The 11,658-nt window shown below is 37.1% G+C and overlaps 1 protein-coding gene across 2 annotated transcripts; it reads left to right on the forward strand.

The window, feature by feature from the left end:
* The first annotated feature begins 2,170 nt into the window (after window positions 1-2,170).
* On the forward strand, window positions 2,171-7,171 carry LOC120712454. 2 transcript variants are annotated; one of them, XM_039998241.1, is made up of 12 exons: window positions 2,171-2,499; window positions 2,619-2,713; window positions 2,910-3,017; window positions 3,130-3,212; window positions 3,465-3,550; window positions 3,586-3,602; window positions 4,216-4,311; window positions 4,440-4,531; window positions 4,734-4,840; window positions 5,056-5,109; window positions 6,599-6,717; window positions 6,836-7,171. In XM_039998241.1, the coding sequence occupies exons 1-10, from the start codon at window positions 2,218-2,220 to the stop codon at window positions 5,095-5,097; spliced, it is 1,008 nt and encodes a 335-aa protein (XP_039854175.1). In that variant the 5' UTR covers window positions 2,171-2,217; the 3' UTR covers window positions 5,098-5,109; window positions 6,599-6,717; window positions 6,836-7,171. The 2 variants fall into 2 exon arrangements, with proteins under 2 accessions (XP_039854175.1, XP_039854174.1); XM_039998240.1 differs by adding an exon at window positions 4,059-4,108 and having other exon boundaries at window positions 2,173-2,499; window positions 3,465-3,598; window positions 4,219-4,311.
* Window positions 7,172-11,658: the final 4,487 nt, after the last annotated feature.

The following is an 11,658-nucleotide window of genomic DNA, read 5'->3' on the forward strand; positions in this document are numbered from 1 at the left end:
CCAGCGCCACGCGGTAGTAAAAGTTGTACGCCATGGATATAATGTTCTTGGAAGCTGATTGTGCGGAGGGGGAAACACTCTATTGGAAGTGTATATGATAGGGAAATACACTGTCGCTGGGCAATCATAGTGAGGTGCAGTCGGGACATACGAAATAGGAAATGATATTTACATCCCAAAATATCATGCGAGCTTCCAACGCTAATATGGCATACCACAGGATGCCACGTTGAGGAACATAAATAAAAATTCCATTTGATAGTCTTATCATATCCTATTTGCTCCTCTCTTTCTCTCCCTCTCCAATCCCTCCCCCCCCCCTCCCCCCTCCTAAAATAAGGAAAATTGATTACACAAATTACTAACTCAGTCATGATTTCAGCCTAATAGCTTTAGAAAAAAAATTGTACATATACCATGCATCTCCGAAATAAAAACAAAGAAATTAATCCGAACAGATATCAATTCTTAATTTTAAAAATCACCAATCCAAACTCTTATGTCAGCCAATTAATTTTGAAAATCTTTGATTCTCATGGCATACACCTATAAATAAAGAAAGTAATGTGGGCATGTATCGATCAACAATAGTTGGAAAATGTGATTCATAACCGGTAATGGAAAGTGATTGTAGGTACGGTTGAAGCTATCGTAGGAAAAAAATAGAAGAATTGCTTAAGAGATCAATGAAGATGTACGTGCCACATGTATTTATTTAATTTTTTTCAACAAGCAATGACACTATTTATTTTCGTCCAAAAATAATACGCGTCTTTTTTTTCCTTATATAAATCAATGATGTGCAAAGGGAAGTAAAATATGTGCCAAAGAAAAGTAATATACAGATAAAGTAAAATGTGTGCCAAAGAAAAGTAATATACAGATACAAGAGGTGAGTAGATAAATGTTTGGTGAAAAAGAATTAAGATTTTGGTGGAATCATTTTTATTCTATCGAATAATGGGTCACCATCCGCTTTCGTCAAACCTTTTGACCTACTAAGTGGGGCTTCCATAAGAAGTACGGCGAGCCTAATTTTGATGAGATTTTTTTTAATTATTTCAACTTTTGTACTATAGATGATTATAATATAGCTAGATCATGGATTATCGTTGTTTCCCTTGTTCCCATGATGTAAATGGAAAGGAAGCAAGCAACAACGTATATTGAAAGATATCAGTATATGATTGGTGCTTTTAGGATCTAAAATTGATAATTGATTGAGTCTGTAAAAGGATAGAGGAAAATTGATTGACATCCAAGGATACTTGATGACGTCAACATTAGACACTTAATTTGTGGGAGCTTAAGGAAAGGAGAGGCTGGGTACACAAAAAAATGTTTGGCTTTTTGATAGAAACTTTTTAGAAACATCAATCAATTATGTGTCTCCACTTTGTCAAATCTTTCGGCTGGAAAGGAGAGCCTAATTTTGATGAGAATCATTTTCAGTTCTTGAAACTTTTATCGTATATTAGCAAATTGCATGTACATTTCTACAATAAACCATATAAATATGTATACTTTATATAATAATCTATCTATCTATAAATAAAAAGTCGAAACAATAATTGAAAACCTTTCTCGCCAACATTAAACCCACCTTATCCCTCACGGAGGCCCCACCTGTCAGGCCAAAAGGTTTGATGAAATAGATGGGGAGAATGGTTTTATCAATGTTTTTCACCAAAATTCTAATACTTTTTACACCAACAATTTTGTATACTCACCTCTTATATCCGCGTATTACTTTCCTTTGGCACACACTTTACTTTTCTTTTGCACATGCATTAACTATAATTCGTGTCATTATTTATTTTGGAAGAAAAATAATTGACATCATTATTTATGGAAGAAAAAGAAAGATATTATTTTTGGAAGAAAAATAAATGACATTGTTCTTTGATGAAAGAAAAATTAAATACATGACTGTAGCACGTACATCTCCGCTAGTAATACACAAAAAGAGAAATATTATTAGCGATAGATTGGACTAATTAAAATTATTGGGAGAGTAAATTAAATTTGATTTTTTCTTATAGGGTTAAGCGGATAAAATGAATTGGCACGGGATTGAAGTGGGCTATTTTTAATAACCTTCTTAACAAATCGGAAAATGGAAGAGGAACCCTTCAAAAAAAGAAAAATGGAAGAGGAAAACTCTTAAGCTTTGTGGCCTTATCCCTCGTGCCTTCCGGAAGGCCCCAACGGTTTACGATGGCTTCGTCGCCGTCTCTTCTCTGCCTACGCCCCTGCCCGCAGCTGTGCGGCCACTCTCGCAGCAGATCTCTGCACCTCCATCTCTCCAAGCAGAGCCTGCTGCACCCAGTTACCTCACCAAGAACATGCCGCCGCCCAGTGGCGGGGGCAGTAGCAGGCCCGCTCGTGCCGCGGCCGCCGGGGACCCGGCGGTGGAGGTGGACGGGGCCGACGGCCATCGTCGCCTGCCGGTGCTCCTCCGACGCCGAGAATGGGCCGCCCACGCCTCCACAAGATACGGTGCTTGACGCTGCGCAATGCTGTGTTGTGGGCACAGCGCTGAAATCTGAGAGCCCGGCCCTTTTGGGAGTTCGGTGGGAACTGTAATTGATTGTCTTGAAACGATGTTGCTTTGGTAGGAGAAAAGCTTGGATGGGTGGCCTGTCCTTCGCCGGTGGGATGTGCCGTGGGAGTGGCCAACCATTTCCCTCACCATGGTGGCATGCGCAGTAAGGTACAGCTCCACCTTTGCCCAATTATCATGGCGTTGGGTAGGAAGAAATCAATTTGTGCAGAAGTAATGTACATACTAGTTTGTGAAATTCTGTTCTCAAGAACGAAGCAATATTTACCATGATTTTAATCCGAATAACTGAAGCATATTGAATTGTTGCAAATGCCTCCAATGTTGCTGAATGTTCTTTGGACAGCTTTCTTCTGACAGGAATGGTTGAGCAATCTATTTTGGAGCAGTTAGGTTTTCAAGTTGGGGAGGCAACTCTAGATGAGAAAGCAGAAGTACTCTTCTTGGGACAATTGTATGGATCGAAGTTCCTGTCCTTTTGTATAAATTATATTTACCAGAGTTTGCCATTCAGCTTCTGAATAATCTGCATGCACATTTCATTGCCTTTTTTTTGGCGAGTGCAGTAGCACGACAGTTGTTGTGCTTGGAGCTATATTTGGCATCACCAATACCTTTCGACCATTCTCAGATGACATCTTTCGTTACAGTAAGAATTTGATGTTCTTTCATGTTCTTGCTTATACATATGTCTCACATTTGTTTCTTTCCCAATATTAGCTTGCTAAATTATTGAATTCTTTCTTGATATTTTAATGGACGAAGATGGAATGGCCTAATTTAGATAGTCTGTTCACTTGTATTAATTTGCATCCATAGAATGGTTGTGATGTGGATGTTCAGTGTGTTCTTAAGCACAGGACAATGGTCATCTGATGCAATTGAATCCTTTAATTTTCAGAATTTGAGGAACCATTTAAGCTGCAAAATGGTTGGCTTTTGTGGGCTGGAATCGGCATCCTTGTTGCAATAATTTCTATTGCTTTAGCTGGAGCTGCAATGACATTTCTGAATGGTGAAACGCCACAGAGAGAGGTATTTATGCTTCCATGATTATCTATTATCCATCTTATTGATCAGTTTGAATGTTCACAATGTCCTTACTACTGTAACTGAAAAAAAAATGCTCATCAGTTGAAGTGCAACTGTGGTGAACCTATTTTAGAGGAGAAAATTCATAAATTGGTAAACAGTTTCTCCCATTACGCTGCCTTAACTTCATGCTCCTAGTTCTCATATGCTTGATGTTTTCTGCAATCTGCGCAACATAACCAGTTGGATGAAGCAATGACAGCTCACAATGAGACCTGGATAGACTTTTTCAGAACTTAGATGGTGTCCCCATTATAGCGCATCAGCAAAATGAATTCCTAGATACAAGAAAGACACTGAGAATAGCAGACTATATAACATACAACATAAATGATAAAGTCAAGCATTCCACAATAGCGAAATTTCACCTCTAGTGACTCGGTTCTTGAACCTCGTCTTTCAGACTGACTCACTAGTCATTCTATTGCCACTGATTGGCTCATCAGGTATCAGGTATGGTTTATCTGGCTTTTTCCCCTGTGATTTAATAAGATATTGTTTGTCTGTATATAATGTAGCAAGATAAACTTACTTGATTATTGGAGAAAAAAAATTATTGGCAGCACTGCCTGTCTGCTGGGCATCACTGGGGTTTTGGCGCCGATTCTTGAGGAGACCGTCTTTCGAGGATTTCTAATGGTGTCCTTGACTACGTGGTAAATATACATGAATTCTTGGCCAGGATATTTCCTTTCTAAATCCTGTCTTTAGAAGTATAACACCGTAAATTTGTGCAATCTGAACTACTATATAATGAAGATGTTAACAATCTGTCCTGGTGCAGGTTCTCCACACCGTATGCTGTGCTTATCACTGCAGCAGTATTTGCCTTCGCTCATCTTACACCAGGAGAGTTTCCACAGCTTTTTGTACTTGGTAATTGCCTACGATATTGATGACTGGGCATGACATAAAAAACACTATGCAATATGCTAAATCCCTCTATTTGCTATAGTTTGACCAGATATAGTGAGGAATGGTCTTAGAATCACATGTAGTATGTAAAATTGATGTGTTAGCTTGCTTTAACATTTTTAGGACTGACCATATTTCCTCCATCTTTTTGTTTTGGCTACAGGTGTTGTCTTAGGATTTTCATATGCTCAAACTCGCAATCTTCTTACTCCTATTACAATACATGCTGTCTGGAACTCTGGAGTAATATTGCTGCTAACCTTTCTTCAGGTAGATCTAAATTTCTCATGTTTTACTTCTATTTCCTCATTTTTCTTCTAGGAGTGACAAAATGAGTTAGCATTGATAGTACTAGGCACAATAGGGGCAAAACATCTATTCCCATAATATATTGGCAGCTAAATTTTACAACTGAATTAAACTACTTCAAATGTGTTTCTCTGGGTATATCAGACTACTGAAAGTGATATGTTATTCTGTTTCAGCTGCAAGGTTATGATATAAAGGAGCTGTTGCAGGCATCTTGAAGATTTCACTTGGTTAGCTTAATTTACACTTTTCTGCCTTCTGCATGTGATTTGCAAATAAGATTAAATGACAATCACTTAAATGAGAGGTCTATTGACAATCACTTGCTTAACCATTAGGAATTGATGCATATGATCAGTTTTTTTTTCCGAGCATTGTAATGATTGCTTTGCTATGAAGTCAAATTTAAGTTTTCAGGAGAAATCGTGCTATTCGTGATGATTTATGCAATGCATAAGCTAATTATTTGATAAGCATATTGACTTTATGATAGGATCTCATTATTTTCGCATGCGAACATACACATTGTATCTGGAACCTGGGATTTTGTAGGAATAGAATCCTAGGAAGGGAAAAAAAATAGTCCAATGTGGCCCTTTGGACTTGCGGTATGGGCTATTGTCTCCTAGGATCCCTAAGAATTTCCTCGAAATGGCTCAATATTTATGAATTTTGGAGGAAGTTTAGCTTGAGATCCAACCTCATGGAAATTTTCCTTTGAGTTACCTCTCTCCGAAATTGTGTGCTTTCCAGTGAAGCATCTAACCAACTTTTGAAAAATTCTTGTGCTTTAGATTTCTAAGAAACAACTGTATATGATACATATTCCTATGTTCTTTATATTCCTATATTGTTTTAACCTTCCCTATTTCCATGAATTTACACACTGTGCTGGTTTAATGTTTCTGGGGATTGGGGGCTGCACAGTTAACACATAGTAATTAATATATTATGAGTATCATGTACCATGCAAGATGCACCTGCAAGTTTTTATCTGTATGATTGTTTTGCTCCATGGTCTCGGCAAGAAAAGTATCTATTGGCAATGGTTTCATAAAATAATCCATGATTCATTCATTCAAGGTTTTCTTCTAAATCCATTATCAAATAGCTTTAGACTAATAGGTGTCACTTTTAGCTCTTTCAATTGATCATAGATTTAAAACTGATCTCCTTTCTCATGGATCCAACCAGTGCGATCCTGAAACTGTATGCTTTAGGGTCACCACCAAATTATTTGGTATCTACAGTAATAAAAGCATACTCAATGTCTCCTGAGAAGAATTATTGGAGAAAATAGGATCAAATTTGCACTACTGTAATGCATTAGATCAATATTTAGTTATTCTGATTGTGACCCATGCTCTTACTATTTGATTAATGCATGCATGTGTGAATGCAAATTTAAATTTAATAAAGGACTGGGTATATAAGAGTGTATATGTAAGGCAGTTATTTGTATTTGTTTGAAAGGGATCTCCTAGTGAAAGTATGTGCCGCTGGTTATGGTCTTCTTGAAAATAATTATAATTTCACAAAAAATCGCTAGGTGTAGAAGATCCTTACCTTCCTTGTCTTTTCTAGCTTAGTTCAATCAATTATCATTCGTCCAGTGGTGTTTCAAATATATCAGACTTATGTTTTATATAAATATCATACTCATCTTTCAATTTTTAATGCTAGTGTGTCTTTCCACTTTGGGTTTTTGTATGATTGCAGAGAACTGTGAATGATAGCAACATCAAGATGCAACCCAGCCCCATGCAGCAGGGCCCTTCCATGCTGTATAATAATCGACAACCGTAGCTGGTGTCTTACCTGCTAACGTTATTCGGAGGGTAAAAAAAAATGCTTGTGGTTCTATCAATTGGATGGTTGCTTTTTCCTGAGAACACATTATAATTTGGATATTGCATGTTTGGTGTTACTTTCTGAGCAATTCTTTCTCAACTGCAGTAACGATTAGAAGAAGAGACAGTGTCGTGGATTCGGAAGAATCAGAATGGAAATCCTGCTCTCCGTGTCATCGTGTGCATGGATAGAGATGGAAACGGTAAAGAATATCCGTTATGATAGCAACTGCTTGTGTGAGCTGGAGACTGTAAGTTGTAGCATTAATGTTGATACGTGACTTGGACTACTTCCTTGTAAATCAGGTATATTCAGGGAGACGAAAATAGCCATAATCGTGTAGTCCTAGTAATTCGTCATTTTTCCCATTTTCACTTCATCTATTAACCACTCTTTGTTATAATATAATGAATTAATGATCATTCTTATCTACCATATGAATGTAAGGCAAAACAGAGGTTTTAATTACAGGTTTTTTAGTTTCACAAACAAAATTACAGGTTTTTAAACAAAATAGGAGTCTTAACTCATAGCCTATATATGCAACATGATCGTTGTCACCAAATTATCAAGATAAATTAAAGTTGGGCTAACCAGTGTGCAATTTGTCAATTTTTCAAACTACAAATTCCTTTAGTAGATTTATGCCCCCCTTGTATCAACATGATATTTTGTAGGGTTTTCTGCGCGACCACAAGGCAAGTTCTTTTTTTTTTCTACTGAAATAGATCATTCCAAAGAAATGCTTTCGTTTCAAGTTTCCTATATGCTCCATTAACTCATGATGCAACTCGATTGACTAAACACTTAAAGCACCACGACTTGCTCGCTGTCGTACAGAAGTAATAAATGGCAGTTATCCTCGTGCAAACTCTCTCTTGATTTGGACGAGATGAGATTCTGGGGATGTTGTTTACAAGGAACAGCATCAAATTGTGTATCCTGGGATGCAATACACTGAACTTGCACGCATTCCATCTTGGATATCTTCTCTCCATATATAGTACATGATCTTAAAATTTTTGACCGTGTTGTTTATCAATCTATAAAAAGTTGAAACAATTGGAACTCTTTCTCATCAAGATTAGGCCCACCTTATCCTTCACGGAGGCCCCACTTGTCAGTTCAAAAGGTTTCACGAAAGTCCAAAAGTTTTGAGAAAAAGAGAGGGAGATTGGTTTCGTCAATGTTTTCTACCAAAATCTTAATACTTTTTACACCAGCAATTTCATATATCCACCACTTATACCCACATATTACTTTCATTTAGCACATATTTTTTACTTTCCTTTCCACTTGCATTCGCCCATAATTCGCATCATTATTTATTTTGGAAGGTTAATAATTGACATGATTGTTTATGGAAGAAAAAGAAAGACGTGTATTGTTTTTAGAAGAAAAATAAATAACATCATTGTTTGATGGAAGGAAAATTAAATATGTGCGGTGGCACGTACATCTCCGCTAGTTAAGTAGGAAAAACAAAAGTAAGTTTGGAATGATTGCTTACTCGGAATTTCAACTTCAGGATATTTACAAAACATAAGTAGAATTCCAGTTGCATTTTTCAGTCTAATCCTAGTTTTCTTTAGTTGTCCTGAACTTGACATTCCGAGTATGTTATTGTTCTACGCTTCTAGCTTCATTGTTAGGCCCCCATGTAGTAGACGGAAAAAGTCTACTTACCCTCCTGAACATTTTGTGTTGTACTACTTCACCCTCCAAACTATAAAACAGGATATTCTACCATCTGAACTTTCCAAAACCGGTCAAATAACCCCTCCAGGTGGTTTTTGGCGTGGTTTTGCTACAGTAGCACAGTTTTATTTTTTCTTTTTTATTTATTTCCCCTAAATTTTTAAAAAAATCATAGTAAATTGTAGAAAAATCATAAAATAAAAAAAATCAATTTGTTGGACTCCACATGAGTAGATCTACTCAATGAACTATAATATGGTATTCTTTAATACAAAAAATTTATTGTAGATTTAGATCTATATTTTTCTATAATTAATCAAAATAATTCATAGGTACGGTGTAGCTTTTAGGGTCTAAATTGTGGTGAAATTTTTATGGTTGGCATATTATTGTATGCTTGAACTACAGTAAAAATTTTATACTCATTGAATCACGTATAATTTAGTTATAGATAAATCATAGATTTAACAAGCATAAATCTAAATAAATCTAGAATTAAGCTATATGTGATCCAATGAGTATAAAAATTTTACTATAGTTCAAGCATACAATAATATGTTAACAAAAAAAATTTCACCGCAATTAGACCATAAAAGCTATACCTATGAATTATTTCAATTAATTATAGAAAAACATAGATTTAAAGCTTGACAAAACTTTGTACTAAAGAGTGCCATATTATATATTCACTAAGTAGATCTCCTAATGCGGAGTCCAACAAAATTAGATTTTCCATTTTATGATTTTTTTTGATTTTTTTAAAATTTGGTGGAAATAAATAAAAAAAGAAAAAAAGATAAAACCGTGCTACTGTAGTAAAACCACAGTCCAAAACCATCTGGGGGGTTATTTGACCAGTTTTGAAAAGTTTAGGGGATATAATATCCGGTTTTAGTTTAGGGGTAATAAAGAAGTCCACCATGAATAGTTCAGGGGGTTATGTAAACTTTTCTGTAGTAGACATAGCCAGTGGCAAATAACGAACATTGAGCAATTGTAATAGTGGCATCCATCGTCGCATTGTTCCTTTCCAAGCATATGGAATTCTGAAATATTTTCTGATAGGAACAACGCAATGGATGCCACTGTTACAAATTGCTCAATACCTTATTTGCCATAAACTAGAACAGGAACAAGGCATTGAGTTCAGCTAGTTTATAGTTCACTCTATGCTTCCATAGACCCTGATGTGCGTGCAAATAAGCACGGACAAGAGCTCCTCTTGTCAACACGAGCTACATGGACATCTGTTCCGAGAACCGGGAACCCAAGAACAAGACACGGAAATGGCAGGGCTACCTCGCTTCAGTTTGAAGGGTTTGACGTTGACCTGAACCTCGCAGGCCTGCAATCCCAGGCCATGGAAGGAGACAGCAACCGCTCCAAACCGAGATGCAGTTTGCCCTCCCAAAGCAGGGAGGTTAATGGTGTTGCCGGGAATTGTGGGGACAGGGGAATGGAGCAAAAATTTTTGGCGGGTATTTGACTCGAGCGCACGGGCGGAACCTTGTCTTCAAGCAATTGGAGGCGGCAAAAACTCTCGAGGCGTGAAGAATTTTCGCGTCATTGTCTAACGATTTACAGTAATTTCTTGGATGCTTTAGTTTGTGCGGCATGGTTAACACAAACATACTAGGGAAGCTGCAGTAAAGTTTTTTGCTTTCAGATGTGAAGCAGTTTACACATGCTGTTTTTGATGTAGATGTTGAAAGATAATGTGAAACGCTGAAGAAAATGTGTTAAAGAAAACGAAGTGCTGAATAAATACTTTTCTTAGACCACCACTGACCATTTTTTCCATAATGTTTGTCCGGTCTGCATATTTAAGAGGCACAAAATGAAGTATTTTTTTTTACAATGTTCGTTTTTGGTTTACTGGATACAAGAAAAAATTTGATAATCTTGTACCCCGTTTCAAATTATTAGTTGTTTCGGCTTTTCTAGATACATCGATTTTTCTATGCACATAGACATGGTATATATCTATATGCATAAAAAAAATTATGTACCTAGAAAAATCAAAAGACTAATAATTTGGGATGGGGGTATTAAATACTACCTAAATATTATGGCATCTAGGTACGCTGACCAGATAGACACTGCAAAACTGAGGTAGTACGCAAAAATGCTCAGTAAGTTTGCAAGCGTTTTGAAACTTCTTTCTGCGGTTACTTTGTAAGCAAAACTGAGGATATAGGATAGGCTCACTTATTCAGCATTCCTGTCCAACATTCTACGTTCAAAAGTTCTGTAATATTTAAAAACATAATCTGATGGACTACGGAACGAGCATCATACAAATTTTATTGTGCCATATGGATGTGGAAGAAGGACCAGGCAGACGCAGCATGCGATTTAGCAAGCTGACTGTTGGAGCAAATTGGACCAGATGTCCACGGTGGCAACTCACCTGCAATAAAATTTAGTGTAACAAACTGTGCTTAGAATAAGAAGCTTCTCCATTCCAACACTCGCAGTGCCACACACGCTAGCTAGGTAATAAACATATGGAGAAAGTTACACAGGTCAGGCCATCACTTTCTGGGTAACAGAAAAAAATTTCTGAAGAGAAACCAGGTAGTAGGACTCTCTCTCTCTCTCTCTCTCTCTCTCTCTCTCTCTCTCTCTCTCTCCACGGTTAGGTTTATGTCAAACTCAACACGAAATGCATTTAGGGGCCGCAAATTATTTTAGAATCCCAAAGCACAAGCTGACAAAACTAATGCATACATCTACATGGGAAGGGATTTTTGGATCCAGATACTGAAGGAATATATCTTGAAGTTCATGCAGGTAAAAGTACTTGAGAAGAGTTCCAAACCCTTGCCTGGCTCCGTTGAAAATTCGAATACCAACAAACTTCGGTGTATTGGAGTATGATTTCAGTTCCTTTGTTTACCTGGGGAGGCTCAAACTGGTAAATGAAATCTAGAGGAGAGTAAAGCACAGTTGTTTAGTTTAAGGATTGTTTTGACTGCCGTACTTGAGTATTCTAAGTGTGAATCGAAAGGGACTGGGATTTCCTGATGCTGGCTGAGCTTGTCTTCGTTGAGATACTAATCCACCATTAAACAATTCGTGACAGCTTTCAAATAGAGAAGGAACTAAATAGAATTCTTTAATCCTTCAGAGTTGTGGGCCTCATCCAGTCATGCCAAGCAGCTCTGGCATTCATATATATACACACGGTGTGTAATAGATTTGCAAGTGCTATTGGTGGTTGTCTTCAC

This window comes from Panicum virgatum, chromosome 6K, assembly GCF_016808335.1.
Source record: "Panicum virgatum strain AP13 chromosome 6K, P.virgatum_v5, whole genome shotgun sequence".
NCBI lineage: Eukaryota > Viridiplantae > Streptophyta > Magnoliopsida > Poales > Poaceae > Panicum > Panicum virgatum.